Here is a 27,068-nt window from a genome sequence, read left to right as displayed (position 1 = left end):
AGTGTGGCCTGAAGCTGCAGTTCCCAGTTCCCATGTCTGCCTGGCTCACTTCCTGTCACAGTAGCCCTTCTTCTCCAACCTTTCCTTCCCAGTGATTTTGGCAGAGATGAACAAAACTCATACCCAAGAACATTCTATAGCTGCCTTCCTTTTCATTGTCTTCAAAATATGCTTCAAAACACACTGAAGACACCACAGTGGGCATCAGCCCATGCTGTGGTGTGTGCTGCAAACATGAACTGGGGCTGGTAGTTTTAATAACACTCTTCCTTCTCTATTAGAAAATGGGCTTGGGAATAGGAACATTTATGAATGTTTGATGTGTTTAGAAAACATGAATATTCAGCTTTAAGGCTGTGTATGCAATATTCTATTATGTACATACAGACTGAGTGCTGCTCAGTGAGGACTGCTGTACTGCCCACCTGGGAATGAACTGATGTGGAGGTCGAGGTGGCTGTTTCTGGAAGCTCTGCCATGTGTGGTGGCTGGCCTACCTCTGTCATGTTCTTCCAGCTTCCCCTACCGTACCAGCCCACATGCAAATGCAACTCTTACACTTTTCCAGACAGGTGAAGCCAATCTGGCTTTACCCCTTCATGCTGGAGGGGTAAAGAAATCCAAACTGAACTACCATCAAGCTATTTGGGCATGAAAGGGGACCAGCACTTCCCGTTTTCAATCTTGGGGTTGCTGGTGGCTGTGTTGAGGGTTGGAGAAAGGCCTGGGCTTGGGCCTCCTTTTCTGGCATGACATTGGATCTGCAGGTGCTGTCAGCAGTTCCTCTGGAAGGAAAGGAAGAAGAGGGGAGGGATGGGTTCCTGCTGCAGGATCCCTGTACCAACAAACTCACAGTGCTTTGGACTCTCTGGGCCTCTACCTACCCCATCAAAGGGGAAGCTTGTGTGGGCTGGGCAGCTAGAGCAAGGGAGGAGTTCACAGCATCCCAGCAGAGGGCAGGAACCTCTGGGAACAGGCAGCCCTTTTGGCCCAAGTCAAGTTCCCAGCCATCTAGTAGTGTGTGGGCCACTGTGCTCAGGGCATGAGGCAGAATGCCACTGGCCCTCTGGGGCCACCCAGGAAGGAGGCTGCCACCAAGGAGAGCCCATCAGCGAAGGCCAGTGGTGTCGGAGATGGGGTCCTGCACTCATGGACTGCTGCATCTTCTTATTTGCCCTCCCAACTTCTCACCCGGTGTCTGCCTGGCCTTGGGCTGCTGGTGAGACAGCTCATAACCCACTGTTATCTCCTTCACCCCAAGAAGAGCCTGATGGTAAAGATGGGGTGCATTGTGTGCATGCAGTGTGTGAGGCTAGAAGGCCAAGGGACAGAAAATGTTTGTCCTGAGTAGTTTCAGGTGAAGCGTCCATTTGACGATTTCCCTTGTAAAACTTTGTGGTATGAGTTCCAGAGTCCCCCAGAGCCTCATGGAGCAGCCTAGCACAGACCATGGGGACAGCCATACTGCCTCCTAGTGCGAGCTGTGACCCTGAAAGCTTGGTCTGTGACAGGTCTTCTTGACCCAAGTTGTTCCCAGACTTCTCTCCTACCCTGGGCAAGGCTGGTACAAGCCCCGCTGCTTAGTTTTCACACTGCCATCCTTTTGCTTCGTCTGCCTCTCCCAAAGCCCTGGACTGAGGGTTGACGGCTTTCTCCCTGGCCCTCTGGAGCTGGGGGAGTTACGGCTTGTGCCTGGGACAATGAGCAAAAAGATAAGCACCAACGGACTCTAGGCAGAGCTACTGATCTGCCAAGGGAGCCAAGCTAAGGTGTCCAGGCCAGGAACAAGCTGGAACGGGCCTGCCAGCAGCACCACTGATGCCTTGAAGCAGGCATTCGACCCTGGAACTGCCTAAGAGGTCGCGGAGAATTCACTCACCACAGTCTGACTTTAGTAATTCACAAAACAACTGGGCAATCCTGAACAGGAGTGCTCATTCTGGGCTTTTGGCCCCTGTAACCCCTTCTTACCCTCAATCCTAAGATGGGTTGTCCTTGGAGCTACTCCTGGGAGGATTCCTAGGTAAAAGCAGACCAAGGCAGCCACCAAACCCTCTGGTACCCTGGCTGCAGGGCTGAGCTAAGAGCTAAGCAGTCGACTGGTGGGTGACCACAGACTCCCCCAGTTCAGATAAACCCTAGCCCAGGCACACTCTATAAACACTGAATTCAAACAGTAACCCCAGCCTAATGTCTCCAGACTAGCCGGTTTCACAGTGCCTCTCCCTGAGGCTCTTTCAGCTCTACCATTCCATTCATGTGTCCTCATCTGCTGTAAGAGCTAGATTGGAAAGGCATTATCTCCTCCAAACTCCTTTTCATTCAGATAGAGAAAGTGAGGCCCAGAGAACTTAGGTGACTCTCCTAAGGTAAAACTGGGCCTGTAATGGTGGGAACTACTGATGCTGCACAGTAAACCCCTGAGCCTCCCCTGTAGTCAGAATGCTAGCAGGCTGGCTGAGTAGCTGGAAGGGCTTCACATATCACTACCACCATCCCTTCCCCTGCTCTGGTTCTAGGCCTCTATTGTGCATGCCAGCAGTCAGTGCCCTCTCACTCCCTTGCACACCTTCCTCACTCCTCTGACAGGTGTGGCTTGGTTTTCCACATGTGTGGCCCTGCACACTCTGGCAGGAGGGGAGGAGGTGGCAGGTGTGGCTGCTTCCGCCTCTGAGCTGGATTTGGCCTGTCAAGAGAGTTCCTGCCAACAGCCAGGAATGCCAGACACTTTCAACTCTGCCTGTCCAAAGTCACAGAGGGTATAAAGAATGCCCCCAAACTCTGCTTGTCTCTACTGGGTGCCAGTTACCTGGCTCTTAGGAATGCTCTGCATCTGATGATTACAAGGAGAGGTATACCTCTATGTGTCAAGTGGCTGACTTTTGACAACCAACTGAGCCATCAGCTGCCCCTTCCCAGTGTCTGCAAAGGACACACCTGAGAACAGCCTGTGTGTCTTCATCAGCTCAGGGTGCCCTAACAACATACCACTGACTGGGTAGCTTCAGCAACAAACATGCATTTCTCAGTTCTGAAGGCTGAAAAACCCAACATCAAGGCTTTGGCAAGGTAGGTTTTGTCCTCGAGCCTCTTCCCTTGGCTGGTAGGCAGCCACAATCTCGCTGTGTGCTCACATGACCTCTTGTGTGTGTGTGCGTACGTATGTGTGTGCATGCGCCCATGTGCATGCGAAGGGGCTTGGTGGGCACAGAAAGCTTCCTGGTGTTTTCTCTTTTAAGGGCACTAATCCCGTCATGATAGTCTCACCCTAGTGACTTCATCTAACCTTAATCACCCGTCAAAGGCATCATCTTCAAACACTCTGACACTGGGTAGTTACAGCTTCAATATATGAATTTGGGGTGGGGCACAAACATTGTCTATAAAACCATGGTAGAGATCACACTTCCTAAGGAATCTCTGGCTCCTCCTGTGATGTGAGGCCTAATGTGCCTCCTTTATTTTAACTTGCCACTAGAGACTGGGGTCTCCTTTGCTTTCTCCAATCAATGGTTCATTACCTTAAGAAAGGCACACAATGATCTCTGGTTTGGCTATCCGAACCTCTCTCTGCACCATGCAGACAACTGCGAAGATGTCCTTCTTGGTGCCTGACTTGTAACCAAAATCATTTTCCCTCTAGGGGGTACCCATATCCATTAAAAAGTCTACTGATGGGAGAGAAAGAACCCACATATAAGGGGTATGGGTACACTGTCCTTTAGTGTTCAGGCTTACTTCTGAAGTAATATGTGAGGCACAAACACCATCTACCCTGAGAAGGTAGCCCCTAGGCAAACTGTTTCAGAGTTCAGTGGGCCTGTGGCTGCCCTTGGTGTCAGTGAAGGAGCCAGCATGCCTGAGCTACACAAAGAAAAGCTACACAGCGTGCCTGGGCACACGGCCATGTGGGAAGGCAGCAGTCGCTGGCCTCTGCAAATGTGGCATGGAGCTGAGGTGTGAACAAGAGACTGAGCAGGGTCCGCAAAAGGGGCCTAACTGTAGGGAACGAGCCCTTCACCAGGGACCTTGGCACAGTCGGGTTCCAAACGTCACACATCAATTCACAAAGCTGCAGTGAACGAAAATGTTTATTAAGCAAGGAAGCCATAATTATTTTAGCTCTTAAGCGCCTCCATTGAGCTGATTTCAGGTTCCTTTAGTTGGAGTCCCATTCTCTCTGGGCTTCTCCAACAAGACTATGGAGGGGAGGCAGGGCTTAATCATCAGGGTCAAGACCTCAGAATTATTGTGGCTAAGACAAAACACCCTCTAGATTTACTAGATTGAAAAGCACTCTGGCATTTTTTTTCTTTTTTTTTGTGTTGAAAACTTTGATCAGACTCTTGGCCGGCCACCTTCCTGTGGTAGAACATGGATATACAAAGCTGGGCAGGGCGGACGAGACATCAGATCCAGCTGTGGCTGGCTGCTGTCACACCCTAAAATACTACAGATCACAGGCTGCCTCTGCAGCATAACTTCCAAGAAACAGGCTGTGCTTCACAAACAATTACAAACATAACCTATCAGGAAATGAGTAAATCTCTACCTACTAACTTTATGCACCTTGAAGGTCCCCTGGCCATGCAGACCTTATTGGCCTGCCCCCTCCCCCCATTTCCCCTCATGAGTCACACTGCTCCGCAGGCATCAAGTATCTCATTTGATCTGACTGGTATGCAGCAGGGCCTTGGAAAGCCTGTGGACCAGGAGGCCCCTCGACTCCTACCTCAGAAACTTGCACCTGCCAAGAAAAAGTGAAACAAGGTGGAATGTTTTGCTAGAGTTTGTGGGCCCATTTTTTGGTGGTGGGAGGAACCCTTTAGTTCGAATACGCAAGCTGCTGAGAAATACCTCTTTGGAATATGAGCCTGCAAGGTGATGGTAGACAGGGGAGCTACAAAAGATGAGGTTCCTCTCCTCTTCTCTCTCCCAGCAGCATCTTGGCTTAAAGAGCAGCGGAAGCAGACTCAGGCTTTCTCAAAGTTGCCTTAAGGCTCCTGGGTCTGTGTCTGGCCCTCCCTCGTCCAGCTTCTCTGCCAGCCATGGCTGGCCAAGGCCACGAGCCTTGGATCTTGGGCTCAGTCATTTCTATGCTTACTCTGATTTGCAGCTACTTGGCCCACTTTAACAAAGTGACAGGAGAGGTACCAACCCACACTGGGGTGTGGAGGAGGGAGAAGGAATAGATACAAAGATGGTGTTCAAACTATGGGCTGAGGGGGTCTTTCCTGGTTAAGGAGGAAGGATTCCTTGGGTTATATTGCAAGGTGATGTAAGATTTCAGTAAGTGGAATCCAAGGGGGCGGAGAAGACACAGGGAGCAAAAGGAGCAGGGCTGGGCTCTGGACAAACAGCTGGAGGCGTCTGGGGACCTGCAGGCAGAAAGGTCACAGAAGACAGTAGGGATAAGCCAGGACAGGGCAGTGAGGGCTGGGAAGCTAAGAAGAGGAGCTCGGGCTTCATCCTGAGGATAGCAGGGAGCCCCTGAGGATTTGTGGGCAGGGAAGTTCTGATACGGTCCTGCCCTTGGCTTGTTCCACTGCTTTCTCCCAGCTGAGCAACCTTGCAGAATCTGACTTTTCCCACTTCCCTGGGCAACGTGCTAAGCCTTGTGCTGGCTTGGTCTCTCAGGACCCCCTCTAGGTGGGAAAGTGCCTCAAAAATAGGCGTAAAAAATGTTCTCAACAAAGTCTGGCTTGGTAACGGAACCATAGGGACCTATTGCCCACTCTGATCTCTCCATGTGAGCAGTCCCTCTAAGTGACCAAGTTTCTAGCAGTACTGGTGGCACAGCTGGTCAAGGTGTATATGTGAAAATAATCACACATTTGCTTGCCTAAAATATTTAAACTCCTTTCTGCCTTAGCTTACTGTTTGTTCTGGTTTGGTTTTGTGTTTGAAGAAAAAAAAAGGTTAGGCTATAATAAGATTTTTAAAGCTAGAGTGAAAACACTTTTTGAAAGTTCCACTCATTTGTGAAATTGTGAGTGTGTGGTCCCCACAGGGCCTGCGGGGAGCAAAACCTGCTATGTAACTGCCATCTGGACCAGCTTCCATCCTGGAAACATGGCCACTGCAGATGGTCCACAAGGTAGGCCTGCCCTTCCAAATACGGGGTACTCCGTAGATGGATACCAAGCACATTCAACAGAGGGGCCCTAAGTTTATTTTTAGTACAAGGAAACATACCTACACGAGGTCCTAGATTTTGTAGCAGAACTAAAGATCCTAAGTCTAGAAGGAGGCTTGGGATCAGACGATAAGCTCAGATTAAAAACACGGCATGGCTCACTTTGCCCGTGTAACATAGTTTTGACAGAAGTTTCAGTCAGATTGCATCTAAGATCGACTAGGCCAGCTCACTTTTTTGAGGAACCTTGTAGAGAATATTTTTATTCAACAATGAGTAAAAGTTAGTCATGTGACTAACTGCCCTCAAATGTACTCAGCTTTGAAGTCTGGCTCTCACACACAGCATGCACTTGGGGTGTGTGCCTTATGTGGAAGGGGCCCAGAATCCCTCTTGACCTGCACTGGAGGGAAAAGGAGGAGGCTGTTGCATACCTGATGGTAGGGGGGTTGTCTGTGCAAGGTGCCCTGCTCATCGCAAGTCCAAGTATTCACTTGGACAACAACAGGACCGAGTGGATCAGACAGCTGTTGCCAAAGCTGGATGTAATCCTGTGGGGTCTCCAGGGTGCTTATGGTTGAGTCTGAAGTTATGGGAGACTGAGGAATGCTGGAAGAAGAAATTGTCTCAGAGTTTGAGGTATCTGTCAACGGCAGCTGGTTCATGGGGGGTCCTTGATACGCCTCAGGATAAAAACTGTAAGAGAAGAAAGCTGTTGCAGTGACGTGGATCTGGATATGATAACAGATGAGACACTCATGTGGTCATCAGTAGGTGCTTCAGGCACATTTGGTTTTGGTGGCCACACCATAGGATTCACTTGTTTGTATTCTCACTTTGGCCTGACTAAGATTCAACTTGTCAAAGTAAAGTGAATGTAGACACTGACAGAAATTACAATCCTTTGTCTCAACTGGTTTTATTTATGTTACTTGGACAGTCTTGGTCCTGCTACAACTATGCTCTCTGTGGTCTTGGAAAGTCATTTCACCTACTTTGAAAGCACTCAGGGAGCTAATGGCTGAGAGGAGACCGTAAGGCAGATTTCCAAACTCCAAATCCAGTGGTCCCTCCACAACCCTAAGCCTGAAAGTCTTGTGATCAATATAGATTTTTGAACCCCATCCCAGACTCTGAATCTCTACTTTCCAAATCCTCCTCAGGTGGATTCTGATGATCAGGTCAGGTGGGCAATAGGGCCCTAAAGCAGTCTACATGTCAAAGTCACTCATTCTAAAGCAAGGCCCAGAAGGAAGTCCAGAGAGCTTTGGGAAGGCTAGCATTCATTCAAAACTATTTAGTGGGCCCCAACTATATGCTAAGCAATCCTTTCATTGCTAGGCAGAACCTTCTCTTTCTAGCATTTGGAACTGAAGACCTTATTATTGGGCAGAAATGTGTTTGTGTCCTTATATTGCCACTCAGGACTTAGCCTTCATGTATTCTTGGCTGATCTTAGCAACCTAGCAATTGTTTCACACTCACTTCCCTCCTACTGTTCATAAATGACAGGGAGATACCTACACTTGGCCTACTGCAATCACCAGATTCCAGGAAAGTTAGGGAATGAAACTGGAAGCCCAGAAGTTATTCAGCTGTGGGCACAAAAGACTTGTCCATAGACACCCTGAGCAAGAGACTAGGCTTGGGGAATCCAACCAAGTGATTTCAAGGTTTGTGGGCTAATTACCTAGCACTGAGGCTTCCTTATCTAGTACTTTCTTCACTGGTACCCCTTTGTTCCATCAATGGATGCTCAGTCATGCACCACACATGCAGAAGGATGATGGCAGTGGCCACAGAGAAGGTAAGTTGAGGGCAAGTTGTTATTGACAGGAGGGACGCTGGTGCTACACGGACAGGTCGTCTGTCTGTGGTCTCAGGCGTGGGATCCAGCCATGAGGGAAAAGCAATAATCATAGCCACTATCACTATCCCATGCATGTCTTACCTTTGACTCTCATCTTCCTGTTGCCCACAGTTTTCATCTTGATAGAAGCCAGAGGACTGTTGTTCAGCTACTATCTGGATAGGAACAATGGGTTGGGTCTGTAAAAGCCTAACAGGGTTATTGCAGAGGGGCACAGATACGCCACTTGGGTTTTGCAGGCATATCTGCACCCTCTGATTCCCCACGATGACATTACGCTTCAGTGGCTGCTCTTGCAACTGCTGACTCTGCTGCTTCTCCTTTGGCTCTTTCTGCAGCATCTGCCCCTGCCGCTTCTTCCGCTCCTGCAGCTTCTTCTTCTTTTGCCACCTCTGCTCCTGCAGCTTCTTCTTCTCCTGCATTTTCTGCTCCTGCAGCAGCTTCTTCTCCTGCATCTTCTTCTGCTTCTGCACCTTCCTTTGCTCCCTCAGCTGCTGCAGCTGCTTTCGTAGCTGCCGCTGCTGCTCCTTCAGGCGTTGTTCTTGCTGCGCCAGTTGCTGCTGCATCAAAAGGCAACAGATAAAAGCACCCTGGTGTCTGCAAGAGCCCCCCAGAAATTTATTTAACACCCCCATTCAATTCTCACAAAGCAAAAGGCAGCAACAGTTGAGCCTCTCTGCACATAGTGATCTGTGTGACTGTCTACTTGTTAAGACTGGATACTAGTTGCAGCCGTGCACCTGGCAGCAAGAGTCTGCTAATCCAGCACATATGTACATGTAGGTACACATGGTCTAGTGTGTGCATTCAGGTCTAGGTAGCCCAGGATTTTTTACTATCTTGGGCAAGTAAATTGCAGCCAACTGGATAGTCACTACCCCCTAAGGAGAACCAAGTGAGTCAGTCCTCAAGAAAACAAAATCCCCTTTCAGATACACAGTTAAAACAGCCTTTCCATACCTGGTTGAAGGCAACACAAGGCTCCTGAAGTTCCCCAGTGTTTTTGAGACAGTTGGATAAAGATAAACCGCAGAAACACTTGACCTCCTTGGGATGTGGGAGAGGCCACTTCACTTGCCCAGTGTGTTGTTTCTTGGGCACTGCCTCTGAAGATTGGAGATCAGGACTGACAATGTGGCATAATGTGTTTGGCTGCTTCTGTAAGGACACAGTACCACAAAGGTCTTATTCACAGTCCACACCTTTCCGTAGGGCATAAGACAAGCTGGGCATGGAGCAGGACTGCCCATAGGCAAGCCTACAGGAAGCCTTGGCTATATATAAGCCACATCAACCACTGCCAAGGCCTGGCTGGGCCAATCTCAACTCTTGTAGTCAGGAGAAAAAGGGCAAAACTCTAAGTCCCTGCTGGAGATCACATTAGATATCCCATATCACCCTGCGGGCAGCAGCTGTCACTACTGGCAGGCACTACTGACTAACTCCTTAAGGCTTGCCAAGGTCCCTCTCTCCTCTTCCTTCTGCTACTTATATAGAACTGCTCTCTGACCTGAAACCTAGCATCCTCACTGACCTGAAGCTGATCCATCATCAATTCCAATGCATTCTGCTGGTTTTGGATGGCATCATGGAGCAACTGAGTCCTCTCTTCTAGCTGCTCCTTCAACTTCTTCATCAGTTCCAGTTCCCGGCTAATGATGTCGTAGGCAACTGGTGATGATGGCTGTGGGGAGAATTACTTATGGTTCATGTATAGCGACACTGGTTTCTCCAAGTCTTACCATCCTGTTTCACTTCAAAATTTCTGAAAGACTGAAAATGCAAACGGTAGCTCTCAAATTCAGATTTCATTCATTACTAGAAAGTTTGAAAAAAATGGTTAATTTAGGAATTCTAGATAAGAAATGGACCACGAAGATTATTTAGCCTGATTCTTTTCCCAAAAAGAAAGAAGTGGAATTGACCCAGAGACATGAAGCAACCTGTCCAAAGTCCTTAGTGGAAGAGTCATGGGCCAGTGCCAAAGTATTCTGCTCCTGGGTCAAATCACAAATGACAGTCCACCAATAGGGCCCCTGTTAGCAATGCAATAATGAAAACCATCAACTGGCACTTCCTTTGTTCCAGGCACTCTTCTAAACATTGCATGAAAACTCATAGGTCTGATCTTCACAGAGCCCTGAAAAGCAGGTACTATTATTGTTCTCATTAACAATTGTAGTACTTAGATGAACTCTCCTCTAGGTTCTGGAAATCTAATTTTAACTTGGATAACAGCTTCACATCTGGAGAGAAGCAAATGTGCAGGTTTATAAAAGTAGAGAGTGTGTTATGGGGCAAATGATGGTCCAAATTGGCTGGAATAGAAGGAGTAAGGCAGGTCACATGTAGAGGAGAAGCCAGAGTTTTGTACAGGTTCAGGCAGCCAAGGAACTTGGATTTTATTCATCAGTCACCTGGTACTGCTGTTAGAAGATGTGTTCTACAATCCATATCTTATCAGGGATGTAACATGCTCAGATCTCAGTTGTAAAACATGCCTTCTGGCAGCTGTGCAGAAGATGAAGTGGTGGGAGAAAAGAAGCGTGGAGTTCGGGACAAGTCAATTAGAAGGCTGTGGGAGTAATTCAAGGTAGAGATAATAAGGGCATGGAACAATCCAGAGGTAGATGATATAAAAAGGAAGAGACATATTTGAGAGAAATTAAGAAAATAACAAATGCTGGTGAGGATGTGGAGAAAGAAGAACACTCATACACTGTTGGTAGGAATGTAAATTAGTACAGCCACTATGGAAAACACTATGGAGGTTCCTCATAGAACTAAAAATGCAACTACCATATGATCCAGCAAATCCCACTACTGAATATACACCAAAAGAAAGGAAATCAGTAGATCAAAAAGGTATCTGCACCCCCATATTCATTGCAGTACTATTCACAATAGCCAACATTTGGAATTAACCCAAGTATTATCAACAGACAAATGGCTAAAAAATGTGTTATATATACACAATGGAATATTATTCAGCCATAAAAAGAATAAATTCACATCATCTGCAGCAACATGGATGGAACTGGAGGACATTATGTTAAGTGAAATAAGCCAGGTACAGAAAGACAAATATCACATGTTCTCACTCATATGTGAAAGTTAAAAATGTTGATCTCACGGAGGTGCAGAGTAGAATGGTGGTTACCAGAGGCTAGGAAGGGAAGGTGGGAGAGGTGGATGAAGAGAAGTTGATTATTTGGTACAAAAATACAGTTAAACATTAGGAACAAGTTCTAGTGCTCAAGTAGGAAAATTAGAGTTAAAACAATTTACTGTATATTTTAAAATAGCTAGAAGAATTGTAATGCTCCCAACACAAAGAGAAAACAAATATTTGAAGTGATGGGTATCCTGATTACCCTGACTTGATCATTACACACTGTATACATGTATCCAAATATGTACCTGTATCCAAAACTATGTACAACATAATATATAGAGTGTATATATATACTATATATAGTATATATATAAAATATGAAAACCATCAATTGGCACTATACTATTATACTATATATAGTATATGTGTATATATATACACATATACACACATATAGTATATATAATATATACAACTATAATATATCAAAAATAAACAAAATTCTAAGAAACAGATTAACATCCAGAATATCTTAAAGTAAAATAAAGTTTAAAAAACAATAATAAAAAAGAAGCTGAGCTGGGTGTGGTGGCTCGCATCTGTAATTCCAGCTACTCAGGAGGCTGACGTGGGAGAGCTGCCTGAGGCTTGAGACCAGCCTGGGCAACAAAGCAAAAACCACAACTCTTTTAAAAAAAAAAGGTGGATGGGATTTCTCAACTGATTGGCTGAGAGGCTGAGAGGGACAGAAGAGAGATGAGATTCTTGGAAAATATCTTTCAAGGCTGAAGTAAGGCCTGGGAACAATTGCTATTTGCCCGGAACTGTGCTGAATACCATGCATATAAACAAGGTCAGAGAGCCACAGTCCTGATCGATAAAGAATTTACAATATTAATGATAAGAAAAAGGTACATATACTTGCAACTTCTAGAAACCAAAAATATACTGTGGTTCATCAGTACCCTTTATGAGTAATGTAAGTACATAGATGAGTTGAGAGAAAGAGAGAGAACACCCTACAAGTTGTTGTTTTCATCATTTGGAATAAAAATTATATATGTATTTTTAGTCCATTGAAAACTGTTCAATTTGTCCTTCTTTCACTATGCATTGTATGTCTCTTCCTATATGAAAGCAGACGTTCATTAGACCAAAAAAAAAAAAAAAAAACACACACACATGAACGCGCACGTACACACACACACACACACACACACCCCACACCCCTTTAAACTCAGGACTGGAAGAGACAAACCTTACAGGTTCTCACATCCTCTCACCCTCTCCAAGCAGAAATCTTCTCTGCTGTTCCTGGAAAAGGAGCTGCCAAGCATTGGCTCTAACCTTTCCATTGAAGGAGAGAGGACTTGCTATTTCAAGAGGTGACCTAATCTGTCTGAGAAGGGCTAATAGTGCCAGACTGCTTCCTTGATCCTCTGGAACCACATCTTCCACTTTATGATCCTTCAACTATTTGGATAAAGCTGTCCCTGTCCCTTCCCATTCTTCCCTTCTCAGTGTCTTCAGCAACTGATTAAGATGTCTTCCAGCCCCTTCCTCATCCTGGTCTCCATCTTTTGGATACACTCCAGGTTGTTGATACATGGCACCCAGAAATAAGCCTAATACACTAGCACATGCAGAGGCAGATGACACACATTCATTGCTGGTTATTTTGGTGATTTTTTAAAAGTCATACTTAAAAATTTAATTACAAGTTAATTCAAAAGAGAAGATAAACCTGTCAACAGCAAAAGAGAACCACAACTTTTTGGCATAATAAGGGCATAAATCAGGCCACAGCAGATTTTCACAGAAATTTCCTTTTAAATAGCTCAGAGAATTTTCACAGTAGTCTGCAAATCCCTGCCAGGCAAGACCATTTCAACATGGAGAAACTGAGACTCAGTAATTTGCCAAGGCCACACTGCTGATACTAAACTCAAACAATTGTGTTCTAGCCCTTAATTCTTTTCATTAGATGAGGATCCTTTTGAAACGGAGTCACTCGTCTTAGGCTTGGTGATGAATGCACACAATTCCATGTAACTGACCATAAACTCACTAGCTTGGCTTCTAATCCTGATTTTAATAATCCTGTCTAACATAAAAGATGATTGTTCAAATCATGGTTATGTAAACACATTTCGGGGTAGAGGAACTACACAGTAGTTAATCCAATCATTTTGATTTGGCTTTGGACTGTACATTGGTACTGACGTTTCAAGGTTGGGTATATCTAATGACTCTGAAATGCATGTTCTAACCTAATAAAAATTCCACTGGGAAAACCTAGCTTGTGGTGCAGGAAGAGGGTTGGTATGGGTAGGCCAGAAGGTTGTCTTCCCTCTAGATGGTTAGTATGCTCTCACAGGTGATTAAAATCAGGGCTTTTAAAAATACCACCTTTTCTTAGTAGCTAAGCTTCCTATTTGGCTCAAACTTTTCCTCAAGTACAGAGTGTGATGGGATTTCAAATTAAGAAGAGCACAGGGATTTGGTCTTACGTAGAGAACCTCCAATCTCCCTGTTTGTGAGGGTCCACTGAGTTCTCAGCTGCATCTGAAAATCCAGTACAACAGAAATAGTGACATAGTTTTGAAAAAGTAACAAACATACTTTCTGCAAAGTGAAACTGGTCACAAGAGTGAAAATTTGGGCTTTGCAAGGTTAGCTGTCTAGACAAACATGTGAAGCGAGTGAAGCGAGACTTTCAGAAGTACCTGAGCACTTGTGCCAGCAGCCCCCAGGTCCACTGAGTCCTCTGGATCCATCAGGCCTGCCTGGTCTAACAGGTCCACTGGGTTCTCTGGGTCCTGCTGGTCCATTGGGCCCTCCTGGTCCATTGAGTCCTCCTGGTCCACTGAGAACTCCAGGTCCACTGGGTCTGCCCTGTACAATGGATTCACCTCAGGCTCAACTTGAAAGTCCTGCAAGGATAAGGCTGAGGAAGAAAGCACAGGGGAGTTCATGACTTAAAAAGCAAAAGTACTGATGTTATCAAAAAGACTGTACGAGGGTCATTTTAGTCCATGTTAAGGATGAGATGTGCCAGGTGCCAGGAATCATTCAGAATATTGTTTTTTAAAATCTGTTCATATTTGAAAATGAAGAAAAGAGAGAGAGTGTTTGAAATTACCACTGCCTATCCTCCAGCTTAAGCTAGTGCCTAAACCCACTGCATTTATTAGTGTCATTTCATTCATTATAAAATTATTTTGGCTCTACTTTTGGAGATTTAGTACCATCCAACTGATAAAACCAAATAAAATCTAGTCATAAATCACTTCTGAACAATTGGATTGCCCAGAATGTGGGACCTTGGGAGTGCTCAAAGTGCTCTGGGAGGTGTTATGACATGACTTGGCTTCAACAGCCCTGAAAAGGACAGTGGAGAACATTATTTGAATAATGCAAAATGGTACAGTTGTTTTTGAAAACCCTTTGTCAGTTTCTAATAAAGTTAAACACATACTTCCCAAATGACCCAGCAGTCCCACAACCAGGACTTGAAAACGTATATTCATACAACACTAAAACTTCTATGCAAATGTTTAATGTAGCTTTATTCATGATCAAAAAACACTTGGAAACAACCCAGATGTTCTTTTACAGGTGAATGAAGTGTTAAAACTTGATAAATTCATAAGATGTAGTACTACTCAGCAATAAAAGGGAATTAACCATTGATTCATGCAAACATGGATGAATCCTAAATGCATTTTGCTAAGTGAAAGGGGCTAGACCAAAAAGGCAAGATGTCATATGATTCCTCTTACATGACATTCTGGAAAAGGGAAACCTGCAGAGGTGAAATACAGATCAATGGTTGTCAGGGGATGGGAGACAAAGGTTGAGTACAAAGAGGGAGCACAAAGGAATTTTGGGGGTGATGGAACTATTCTGTTTGGTACTATGGTGATGGATACATGACTCTTAACATTTGTCAAAATCCATAGAACTGTATATATCAAAGAGTGAATTTTACTGTATATAAATTTGAAAATAAATTGATCAGGAGGTAGGAAAACCTAGGTGAATATGCAGACTGTAACAAATGAATCTAATTCTATTACAAATAAATGACATATCCACAGTGATGGGGGTGAGAAATAAAGAAGCTAACGTAGGAACTTCGGAAAACAGAGGTTTGCCTGGATACTGCAAAGCTAAAGACCAAAAAAAAAAAAAAATGCACACACAAATTAATTCCACATGGTAAATTTGTTCCTTAAGGGGTACAGGTTAGCAGTTGTGAAACTACTTTTTATGAATGTTTATGTATTGGAAAAATCAATAAATATACTATACATAATGAGAGACAGATTTATCACTGTCAGAGATACAAATTACAAATAAGCAGACAGAAAAGGCTAGAATGAACCCTATGATACTGGGCTGGAGTAGGAAATATCAGTGAACTCCTGCTGCTGTTGTTGGTTGTTACACACTGAAATAAATACAGATGGTTGTATATGGTTGCACAGGTTAGTATGAACAGACATCTTTCTTAGCTGTGTCTACTGAGAGGGTTTAGAAGTAGTGACATACCTGTAACAGTGAGTACAACTAGCACCCAGATCTTCGTTTCTAAATACCACTTTCCAAATAAAGGACCTAAATAAGGCTCCTTAAAGAAGGGGTTGATTTCAATGACAACATGTAATAACGGAAATAAGGAAGTGAAGGGGGAAAAAAAAGATGCAGACATGATAAAAGGACAAGGGAGCCAACCTAAAAGAGCCCCATGAGCCAAAGCTGGAGCAATTTTTTTTTTTAATGATGGTATTGGATTACAAACCAAATAATAAAAAAATGCCCATGAATACATCCTGATGTAAATGAATCTACGAATAAATGAATGAAAGAGAGACAAGGAACAACTCTTTCTTACAGCAAGATTGCAGCTAATAAATACACAAAAAATAAAGGATATAAAAAAATGGCATTAGAAGTAATTGCTACAGGCCAATTCCACTGATGATGCTACAATGTGAAGGAGAGTTTAAGGAGAAACAGGAAACATTATTTGCATGTTCTCAATGTAGCTCCCCTCAAATATTTGGTAAGTACAAAGGGGAAAACAGTATCACCTTAACCAAGCAATCAAGTTAACACCACCAGCAATAAAATATACCATCATGTATATTCTGATATGATGCACTAAGGAGGGCACATCACATCTGTGGTATTCTTTCCCAAAATGCAAGTCCTCAATCTCATCTTGAAAAATCATCAGACGAGTCCAAATTGAGGGACATTCTGTCAAATACCTGGCCCATATCCTTCAAAAGTATCAGATGATAAAAAAAAGAAAAGCAAGACTAAGACACTGTCAAAGACTAGAAGAAACTAAAAACACATATTATTTAAATTCAATGAAAGATACTGGATTAGTTATTAGAACAGAAAAACAATTTTCTGGGAAAACTGAGTAAAGGCTGAAGCTCACTTAAAAGTATTGTATCAATGTTAACTTTTTAGTTTTGACAGTTGTACTGTGGTTATGTAAAATGTTACGTTAGGGGAAGCTAAATGAAGGTTATCCTAAATGGTATATTTCCCTTATTTTTCTATTTTTTTTCTTTGTGCTATTTTTGCAAATCTTCTTTAAGTCCAAAATTATTTCAAGATTAAAAGTTTGGAAAAGAGAAACATCTGGATTAGGCAGAATGAACCACTCTGTCACTTCCTATCTGCTCTTTGCAGCCTGGGGTTGCATATCTTACCAGGCTATGGTCATGAGCAAATTGTCCTTCAATCATAGCATGAGTTTGGGATGACCATTGAAAATATTTTGGAAAATTCTGGTTTCTGGACACTTCCAGTGTTTAGACCGTTGGCTAAATTCGTCTGCTTAACTCTTTTTCCACTAAAAGCCATTTTCCAAATCAGTTTAGCATTTTTTTTTTCTTTTTCTTTTTTGAGACGGAGTCTTGCTCTGTCGTCCAGGCTGGAGTGCAGTGGCGCCATCTCGGCTCACTGCAACTTCCGCCTCCTGGGTTCCAGCCATTCTCCTGCCCCAGCCTCCCGAATAGCTGGGACTACAGGTGCCCGCTACCACGCCTGGCTAATTTTTTGTATTTTTAGTAGAGATGGGGTTTCATCATGGTAGCCAAGATGGTCTTGATCTCCCGACCTCGTGATCTGACGACCTTGGCCTCCCAAAGTGCTGGGATTACAGGCATGAGCCACCGCACCCAGCCCAGTTTAGCATCTTTTAATTTTCTGATTCCAAGTAAACAAAGCTACTAAATTATCTATAAGTGATAGTGAGAAACCTAGGAGTTACTTGACTTCTACCATATCAGCCATAAGCTGCTAGTCATCTCAGTATGCTCATTTTGTTGAAATAGTCATCTGTGGAAGGTTATAAGGATTTCTCCATCATTGGCTTAACAGTAGTAAACACAAATAATTCTCTATAGCAAAGTTACAATGGTAGGTCCAGATAAATAGGTTTAAAGCAATCAATCTCTTATAAATTAGAAATCACAATTATGAGTTCATGGAGTTTGACCTCTCCTGCCAAAAATCAATTGTTTTGGAAGGAATTTTTTAAACACAGCTTTGAGATTGACAGCAACAATGGAAAAGTTGTTAACTAAGAGTTTTAAAAGTGGAGATACTAACACTGGATTTAAAAACTGAAAAAAGTGAAATAAAAATTAAAATAGAGCTTACTACTTCTATATAAGATTTCACATACCAATTATTTATGATCAGATTAATTAGGAGATACGATTTGCATTATGCATACACCATTTTCTTAAGTTTTGTACTTTTTAAACAATTACAGTTATGAAAGGTCTTTAATATTGAAACTCATGAAAGAAATATCACTGTTTTTGAGAGACTCTCACTTTCCCCCTTTATTGCCATGAAAACTCAATAACAAGAGGTTTCTTTGGAATCCAAATACTGTGTGATAGCAGAATAGACTACATGAGTATAAAAAGATAAAACGCTATTCCTTCAAGGACTGAGATCCAGTGCCAATTTTTAGAAGATTAAAATTAAATAGAAGAAAAGACCATTTCCAAGCACTTGAACCTGTGATGAAATACTCATTTTTATTATTCTCAAATCATCATCTCAAATATTTACAGAAGATGAAGAAAGCTGGAATTCACTCTGTGATTTCACACTATTATAGAGCATTATATTCATTTGAAAAACTGTAACTACGCTGTTGGTCACTATTTTTCTTCTAATAGTCCCTATCCAAATGCATAAATGTACCTACCTGGAGATTCAGGAATAGTATACAGGGAAACTGTGCTGGAGCAATAAGTTGAATCAGAATCTACAAACATTACATGAACATTTTCTTGTGGTCCATACTGCTCAACCTCTGCAATATCGATTTGGTCCTGTAAATGTCCAAAAGAGAAAGATAGGATATCGCATTTTGGAGTTAGAAAGAATAGGAAACACAGGCAGAATACAAACTTTGATGCATTTCACATCACAATTTCTAACACTGCTGCAATCAACTGAAAACCTAACAAAAAATCGTCATCAAATACCTCTTTAAAAATATTGCTGGAAGATAACAAGCAGAGATTATAGATGCCACAAGGTATACACTGACAAACTTAAGAAGAGAAACACAGTATACATAATACTAAAAATAAAGGCATCAAAAATGTTTATAGATCAAAAGGCATGGCAAAAACAATTCTGCCTTTCAGTGGTGTCAGTAGGATGCTGTCATGATAGTAGCCAAGGATGGTAGTCACCTCATCTCCCATTCCTCATTATTAGACCCAAACACACTGGCTCACAGAGAAATGGGACAGCAGTGGGAGACCTGTACCACCATTGATAAGGCCATTTTCCCAGAGTTCCTGCACTTGCATCCTAAGCTTAGAGAAAGAAAACGCCAACCGGGGGCTGTTTAACAACTATGTCTTTAGGCAGATTAAAGTTGAAAGTATTATTAGCAAAAGTACTTTTAGCAGAGAGGTGAAAAGGCCTCAGAGCTTCTAGTGCAATGTTCTCATTGGATAGTGTCGAAGAGGGCAAGGCCATACAGACAGACAGGAGCAGAGTGAGAGACAGAATCCCCTGACTCCAAACCCAATGCTCTTTTTCCTAAGTCTGGCTACCTTTAAGCCATTTGTTGCTTTAAACTATATACGTATTTCTATTGAGTGATCCTGTCCTATTTCCTGAACAACTGGATCCTTTTTGAATAGTTTGTGGATCACTGTCCATTGAAATTTTTTTTTTTTTTTTTGAGATGGAGTCTGGCTCCGTCGCCCAGGCTGGAGTGCAGTGGCCGGATCTCAGCTCACTGCAAGCTCCACCTCCCGGGTTTACGCCATTCTCCTGCCTCGGCCTCCCGAGTAGCTGGGACTACAGGCACCCGCCACGTCGCCCGGCTAGTTTTTTGTATTTTTTTTAGTAGAGACGGGGTTTCACCGTGTTAGCCAGGATGGTCTCGATCTCCTGACCTTGTGATCCACCCATCTTGGCCTCCCAAAGTGCTGGGATTACAGGCTTGAGCCACCGCGCCCGGCCCTGAAATTTAAGTACCTTGTTTAGCAGTGAAATATTTTACATCCCTGACAAAATTTTTTTTTTTTTTTTTTGCTTTTGTTCTGGACTGGCTTAAGACACAGACCCATGGTGATTTTTCTACAAGGAATCTGTTTGTTGGATCACATCCCAGTATTTCAACTTCAGGAAATTGTGCAACCTCACTGTTCAAGTGACTATGTTTTATACTCCCTAAAATAAGTGATATGTTGCCAGGGATGTGACAATCTTTTCATTATTTACGATGATATTATGGTGAATCGGTATTCATTAAGAGGAGATATGACCTGTCTCTTTCCTCTTCCTTCTGTTCTTCTTCATAGCCATCTATCGATTTAATCACTAACTCTTTGCTTTCTGGATTATTTTCAATAGAAATTTATATTCTCAAATGTTAATTAAGATGTCCACTTTTGGGCATTCATATGTTTGGGCTTATCAATATAAATGCAGTGAGCTTAAATTAACTTAAATGAGAGCATTATGTGCAGTAATGGTAATTGGCCTGGAAAAAAATAAAGCCAAGAAACTACTTTGGAAGCAAAAAGATACCAGCTTAAAATGCAATTAGGACTAAGGTGAAAAAGCATGCATGGAGATAGGAAGACAATCAACATGCTTTTACAGTTTTGAGTGGAGTTTTTGATTCACCTTTATTCCGTAATTGTCTCCACGATTAGTATGCTAAAGGATTTGAAAAGAGAGGCATGGGTTTTGAGGCTGGACATAAAGTAGGCTTCAAATGCAAACTCCAATACCTGATGGTTATGTAAACTGCAAATATGTAGGGGGAGAGGGGGAAGAGGGCATTCAAGAAGTTTGTCCCCAAATCTTTGCATTTTCCCTGTGGTGGCTTATTGTTAAAGTGCTCTGACTAATTTTTAGGAGATCCTTGCATTTTACTTTTTTGGAGGTGGTGGGCGAAAGGCCATAGGGCTTCCAATCAAGACAGCAGATTGGAGAGACATGGGGAAAATGCTAGATAAAATAGAGCAGAATTTTTTTAAAAAAAATACACTGAGTTTAGAAATCCTCTCTGGACCTCATCTCTTATTTACCTGCCACCCCACTTATGTGATTTCCTTTATAGCAAAACTTCTCAAAAGGATTTTTTTATATACAATGTCTCCAATTCCACCATCTTCTCTTAAACCTACTGTGATCAGACATTATCTCCTTGAACCCCACCATACTCCACCAAAACTTTTGTCAAGTTTAGCAACGATCTACAGGTCCTAACTCTAATGGTCACTTCTCAATTGTCCACCTATCTAATCTATCAGCAGTATTTGACATTGTTCATCATTCCTTCTTCCTGTAAATACTTTATTCACTTTGCGTACCTCCTACCTCACTAGTTACTTGTCAGTCTCTTTTGCTAATTCCTCCTTTTTCTCCCCTAATTTCTTAACTTTGGGTGTACTTCAAGGCTCAGTCCTTGGTCCTTGTTGCTATCTACCTTAGTGACCATCTTCCAGGCTTACAGCTTTAAGACCATCCATACTGATGATTCCCAAATTCAAATTTCCAGTCCAGTATTACATCTCCAGTTGGATGACTAATGGGCATCTCAGTCATAAACATTTTCAAAACTAAGTCCCTGATATTACTCCTCCCCTCAAAGAAAACACCATTGGCTAGGCACAGTGGCTCATGCCTATAACCCCAACACTTTGGGAGGCTGAGGTGGGAGGACTGCTTGAGCCCAGAAGTTTGAGACCAGCCTGGGCAATATAGTGAGACCTTGTCTCTACAAAAAATTTAAAATTAGCTGAGTGTGGCAGTGTGTGCCTGTAGTCCCAGATACTTGGGAGGCTGAAGTGGCAGGATCATTTAAGCCTGGAAAGCAGAAGTTGCAGTGAGCTGACCATACCACTGCATTCCAGTCTGGGCAACAGAGTGAGAGACCCTGTCTCAAAAGAAAAGAAAAAAGAAAAGTAAAGAAAAGAAAGAAGAAAGAGAGAGGAAGGAAAGAGAGAGAGAGGAAGGAAAGAGAGAGGAAGGAAGGAAGGAAGGAAGGAAGGAAGGAAGGAAGGAAGGAAGGAAGGAAGGAGAAGGAAGAAGGAGGAGGAGGAGGAAGGGAGAGAGGGAGGGAGGAAGGAAGGAGGAAGAAGGAAGAAGGAAGGAAGGAAGAAAGAAAGAAGGAAAGAAGGAAAGAAAGAAAGAAAGAAAGAAAGAAAACATCCCTAAGCTTGTGAATTCTTCCCATAATTTTTTCCATCTTAGTTAATGCAACATTATCCCATCAGTTGCTCATGTCAAGTACCTTAAAATCATCCCTAACTCCTCTCTTTTTCCACACCCCTCATCAAATGCCAACAAATTCAAGGGCTCTTCCTTCAAAATATTTTCAGAAGGCCGGGCACGGTGGCTCATGCCTGTAATCCCAGCACTTTGGGAGGCCGAAGCAGGTGGATCACCTGAGGTCAGAAGTTCAAGACCAGCCTGGCCAACACAGTGAAACCCCGTCTCTACTAATAATACAAAAATTAGCCAGGTGTGTTGGCGGGTGCCTGTAATCCAGCTACTTGGGAGGCTAAGGCAGGAGAATTGCTTGAACCTGGGAGGCGGAGGTTGCAGTGAGCCGAGATGGCGCCACTGCACTCCAGCCTGAGTGACAAGGGCAAAACTTCGTCTCAAAATACATATATATATACACACACACACACACACACACACACACATATATATGTGTATATATGTATTATATGTATATGTGTGTGTGTATATACACACATATATACACACACACATACATATATATGCACACATATATACACACACACACACATATATACACATACATATATATTTTCAGAATCTGACCACTTCTCACAACTTCTACGGTTACCACCCTGCTTCAAGCCATTATCATCTCTCGTTTGGACTGCTGAGAGAGCCTCCTAACTGGACTCCTTAACTTCCATTCCTGCCCTTCCTTCCACAGTCTATTCTCAACACTGTGACTCTTTTAATAAACAAGTCAGGTCATGCCATTCTTCTGCTCAAAACTCTCTAATCATTCTCCTTTTCACTCAGAGTTAAAGCCAAAATCTATACAATGGCTTACAAAGCCTTACTCAACCTGACCTCCATTACATCTATGACTTCATCAATACCTACTCTCAGCTTTGCTCACTCTGCTCCAGCTGCTCTGACCTTCTTGTTATTCCTCTAAACACTGGGCATGCTTCCACCTCAAAATCCTGCAGAAGTTTTTCCTCTTCTTGAAATAGTCTCCCCGACCACAGATGTCTTCATGGCTAGCTTTCTCCCCTTTTTTAAGTCATTGCTTATATTTAATACTGTACTCCCCCACCTCTTGCATTCCCAAACCTCCTCATCTTGCTCTATCTTTTCAATAAGTCTTGTCACCTTCTTTTTTTTTTGAGACTGAGTCTCACTCTGTCGCCCACACTGGAATGCAGTGACACGATCTTAGCTCACTGCAACCTCCGCCTCCCGGGTTCAAGCAATTCTCCTGCCTCAGCCTCCTGAGTAGCTGGGACTACAGGCACGCGTCACCACCGGCTACTTTTTGTATTTTTTAGTAGAGATGGGGTTTCACCATATTGGTCAGGCTGGTCTCAAACTCCTGACCTCATGATCTGCCTGCCTCGGCCTCCCAAAGTGCTGGGATTACAGGCACGAGCCACTGTGCCCGGCCTAAGTCTTGTCACCTTCTAATCAATGATTTCTTTATTTAATATTTTCATCTCGTTATTGTCTGTTTCTCACTGTTGGAATGTAAGTTCCTCTAGAGCAACAATTTTTCACTGTTTTGTTAACTAATGAATCCACCCTCCAATTTAAAATAGTATCTGGTATCTGGTAGGTGTTCAATAAATAGTTGTTCAATAAATCAGTAAATGAAGGAATCAGAAATGGCCTTTAAAAATAAACACATTTAACATGTTCGAATATATAAAGAACAAAAGGGAAACCATGCAACGAATAGGACAATATGACAAAATAGTTTTAAAAGTAGATGCCTCACTGGGCAGTAAGAGACATAGATACTGAGATCAGACAGATCTGGGTTTGAATCCTGGCTCTGACATTTACTGTGTGACTTTGGGCAACTTATTTAATAGCAAGACTCTGATATTTGCCATCTGTAAAACTGGAATGATAATGCCTCATAGGTCTGTTGTGGGAGTTAAGCACCCAGCAAAATGCACAAATAGGAAGCTCTCAAGACACTTTAGCTTTCAGTGTTATTATTCTTCTTCAGGGTTGACCTTCTTTGACTACTTTTTAGAATCTTAAATACGTATCTGTTGAATGAATAAATGACTAAATGCCTACCATATAGTAGGTTTTAAAATCAATGCAAGATGCTCTCATGATTATTCCCTAAACCAGGTTTGTCCTGGCCTCTCATTTGCACATAATCAGCTCTAGCAGACTGTTTCTGTGTTGTCTGCTGGTATCCTACCCAGCCCTTGGTTCATGCTCAGAGACAGTTGCTTCTGAAGATGCCACCCCACCTGCCACCTCCTGCAACAGTGGATTTGGATGCGAAAGCAATCTGATAATGCACAAGCGCCAATTCTGCCAAACATGCCTGTTTAGTGTAACATGGCTAAGGAGCAACCTATCTCTAGGGATGGATGGCAGAATGTGAGTGGCTACTAACATAAGTCACCTACACTCATCATTAAAAGAAGTATTTGGGACAAAGTCAATTGAAAAGGAGATCCAAACCATATCACTAGAGTTAATTTTTCTCCACACCTGATGCAAGACATTTCTGTGTACTCTCACTTAATGTCTTGTGTGTTATGAGGATTTCCAGTATGGCTGGTAGGAACAGGAACTATTACCAACCCTTTGTGAGTACTAGCATTGTTCTCTGTAATCCTCTGGAATGGTTTTCCCCTAGCCCCACTTCAAGTAGCTTCCTCAAGTTAATACGCCAATCAATATGCTGCTGAATACTAGAAGAGGCCCCTCACAGATCTCTAGCATTCTTTCTCCATGCAGCTCTCTCTTCTCTAGGACTCTGCTAGCAAACTTAGTCTCCCTATACTCTCACCTCAATGTCAACTCAGGCAGTCCACTGGGCTCCATATGTGTTCTCCCTCTCTGAAATGTGGCCTAGAAACTTGCTATGTAGTAAGCTCTGGTAACTGTGGAGCTCCTCTCATTGATTTCCAATTGCTCAAGAATCTGTGGCCTTTGCTGCCTGCTGGCCATTATCATGAAAACTGTTATGTCATATATTTTGTCTGTTTTATTTTTGCCCGTTTCCGGTAGGCAAGTTAACCTGGCCCCCTCACTCCATCTGGGCTGGAAGCAGAAGTCTCACAATTCCATGGAATATTATACAGTTTTAAAAAATGATCAATGTGACTGTAGAAAAAAATGGAACTTAGGGATAAGTGGAAGCCAAGGGTATGCCGTAGAATGTAAGCTATATTTTTCATTGTAACTACATGCAAAATATATACGTTGGTGGACTAAGACTGAATGGGAATAAGCAAAATTAAACAGCAGCTGTGCCACAGCAGTGGGGTTATGTATTTCTTTTTTTTTTTTAACCCACTTTTCTCTAAATATTATAATTACTTAGGCATTATATATTTTGTAAAATGAGAATATTTTAATCCAGCTTTCTTCCACACATACTAAGTTTAAGGACTTTGGATTCTTCACACACAGTACACTATAAACCCTGGATAAATACTTATTTACTGACGGGCTGATGAAGCAAGCCTGACAGCTGTGTAGATGTTACACTGATTGCTGGAGCTATACGGTTGGCTTGGCCCCTTTTCCTAGCATACCTGTAATTAGTTTGTGTGTAAAGAGAACATTGCTCTGTCTAAATTAGCATTCTTCTACCTAATTTCCTCTTTGTTTCATACTTCTTTGAACAGAATATTAGGTTAAGCAGAGGTACTTATTCAGAATGGAGAAAGTTTTATTTACATAGACATACTTTGTTAAATGATCAATTCTTGGAAAATTCAATGCAAAATCAGCACTTCACGTTTAAAATATGTGCTCATGGCATCTCCAGGTTACAGGAGAACTTAAATACTGAAAGGACCTGCTATTTGCACTGATCCCAGTACAAATTCATTCAGGCAAAACACATGGAGGCCTGAAAACCAAAGTTAGTCTATGCATGCAGCCTGTTTATACTGCTCTTGAAATCCCTTTACCAAATATTTGAAGAGTTCTATAAAAATAACAGACTGCTTTAACACAGAGTACTCATTTGTGCATCTAATATTTATGACTGCCTACTATGTGTAACAAGCCTTGTTCAAAGTTGACCAACAAGACAGCCAATGGTCTCTCCTCTCACAGAGGTTTCATTCTATTACAGGAGTAAAATAAATATCCCGATAAGATTACTTTGAGCATTATTATATGCCTATGAGGTAGCCTGGTAGAGATTATTATTATTACTTCCATTTTACAGATGAGGAAACTGAGGCTGAGGTAAAATAACTTTCCCCAGGCCATGTAACTGGTAAGGGCAGAATCAGGAATCAAACCCTTGTCTTCTGATGTCTCAGCCACGTTTTCTCTCTGTAGCACTGTTACCACTGTGGTGATCCAGCCTATCAGCTGTGGTACATGCACCCATGGAGTGGCATGTAAGGCGAGGAACTACCCTCTCACTTTTTAACGTGGGAAATGCCTTCTGAGATACCTCTTCTGTTCTTCTCTACCTCTCTCTCTCCTTGCAGTTTGATTTTATTTCCCAGACGAGAGTTTCATCAGATCACTGAGGGCAGACCCAGGTTTTAAATTTATATTAATGTATATCTCTTAAGGATTCTTTCTAGTAATATCTGGTTAATGAATAAACGGATGATACATTCATTGTCTTAGAGGACGGATGCAGACAATCTAGGCTAATTAGGCACTGGGTTCTGGCCTTCATGGCTTTTTTTTTTTTTTTTTTTTTTTTTGAGACGGAGTCTCGCTATGTCACCCAGGCTGGAGTGCAGTGGCACAATCTCGGCTCACTGCAAGCTCCGCCTCCCGGGTTCACGCCATTCTTCCTCCCTCAGCCTCCCAAGCAGCTGGGACTACAGGCGCCCGCCACCATGCCCCGCTAATTTTTTGTATTTTTAGTAGAAATGGGGTTTCACTGAGTTAGCCAGGATGGTCTTGATCTCCTGACCTTGTGATCCGCCCACCTCAGCCTCCCAAAGTGCTGGGATTACAGGCGTGAGCCACTGCGCCCAGCCGCCTTCGTGGCTTTCTATACCATGCAGGTCAGTAAACTTTCATTATGAAATGTACTCACAAGGCAAAGGACCCTGAACAACATCTGGGATAGAGTTTAGCTTAATTCTTTTTCAAGCACTACAGGGACCATTCCAAGTCTGGCAGTTACTGGCTCCTAATAAGAAATGTCTACAAGATGGCAACTGTGG

At 42.9% G+C, this 27,068-nt stretch overlaps 1 protein-coding gene across 2 annotated transcripts in view; it reads right to left on the bottom strand.

The window, feature by feature from the left end:
- Positions 1–4,073: 4,073 nt before the first annotated feature.
- Positions 4,074–27,068, bottom strand: part of PASD1 (PAS domain containing repressor 1) — a 103,709-nt gene continuing 80,714 nt past the window's right edge. The window contains exons 11-17 of one of the 2 annotated variants that reach the window (XM_050775313.1): positions 18,371–18,497; positions 13,848–14,068; positions 9,541–9,690; positions 8,967–9,164; positions 8,088–8,566; positions 6,571–6,832; positions 4,074–4,747 (exon numbers count right to left, since the gene is read on the bottom strand). In XM_050775313.1, the coding sequence (XP_050631270.1) occupies positions 4,628–4,747; positions 6,571–6,832; positions 8,088–8,566; positions 8,967–9,164; positions 9,541–9,690; positions 13,848–14,068; positions 18,371–18,497 (1,557 nt within the window). In that variant the 3' untranslated portion in view covers positions 4,074–4,627. The remainder of the gene's footprint in view (positions 4,748–6,570; positions 6,833–8,087; positions 8,567–8,966; positions 9,165–9,540; positions 9,691–13,847; positions 14,069–18,370; positions 18,498–27,068) is intronic. The other variant, XM_050775314.1, reaches the window with a different exon arrangement.

The sequence above is a fragment of the Macaca thibetana genome, chromosome X (genome assembly GCF_024542745.1).
Source record: "Macaca thibetana thibetana isolate TM-01 chromosome X, ASM2454274v1, whole genome shotgun sequence".
Classification (NCBI taxonomy): domain Eukaryota; kingdom Metazoa; phylum Chordata; class Mammalia; order Primates; family Cercopithecidae; genus Macaca; species Macaca thibetana.
The sequence above is the reverse complement of the archived record's forward strand: the minus strand, read 5'-3'. Positions and strand labels throughout refer to the sequence as shown.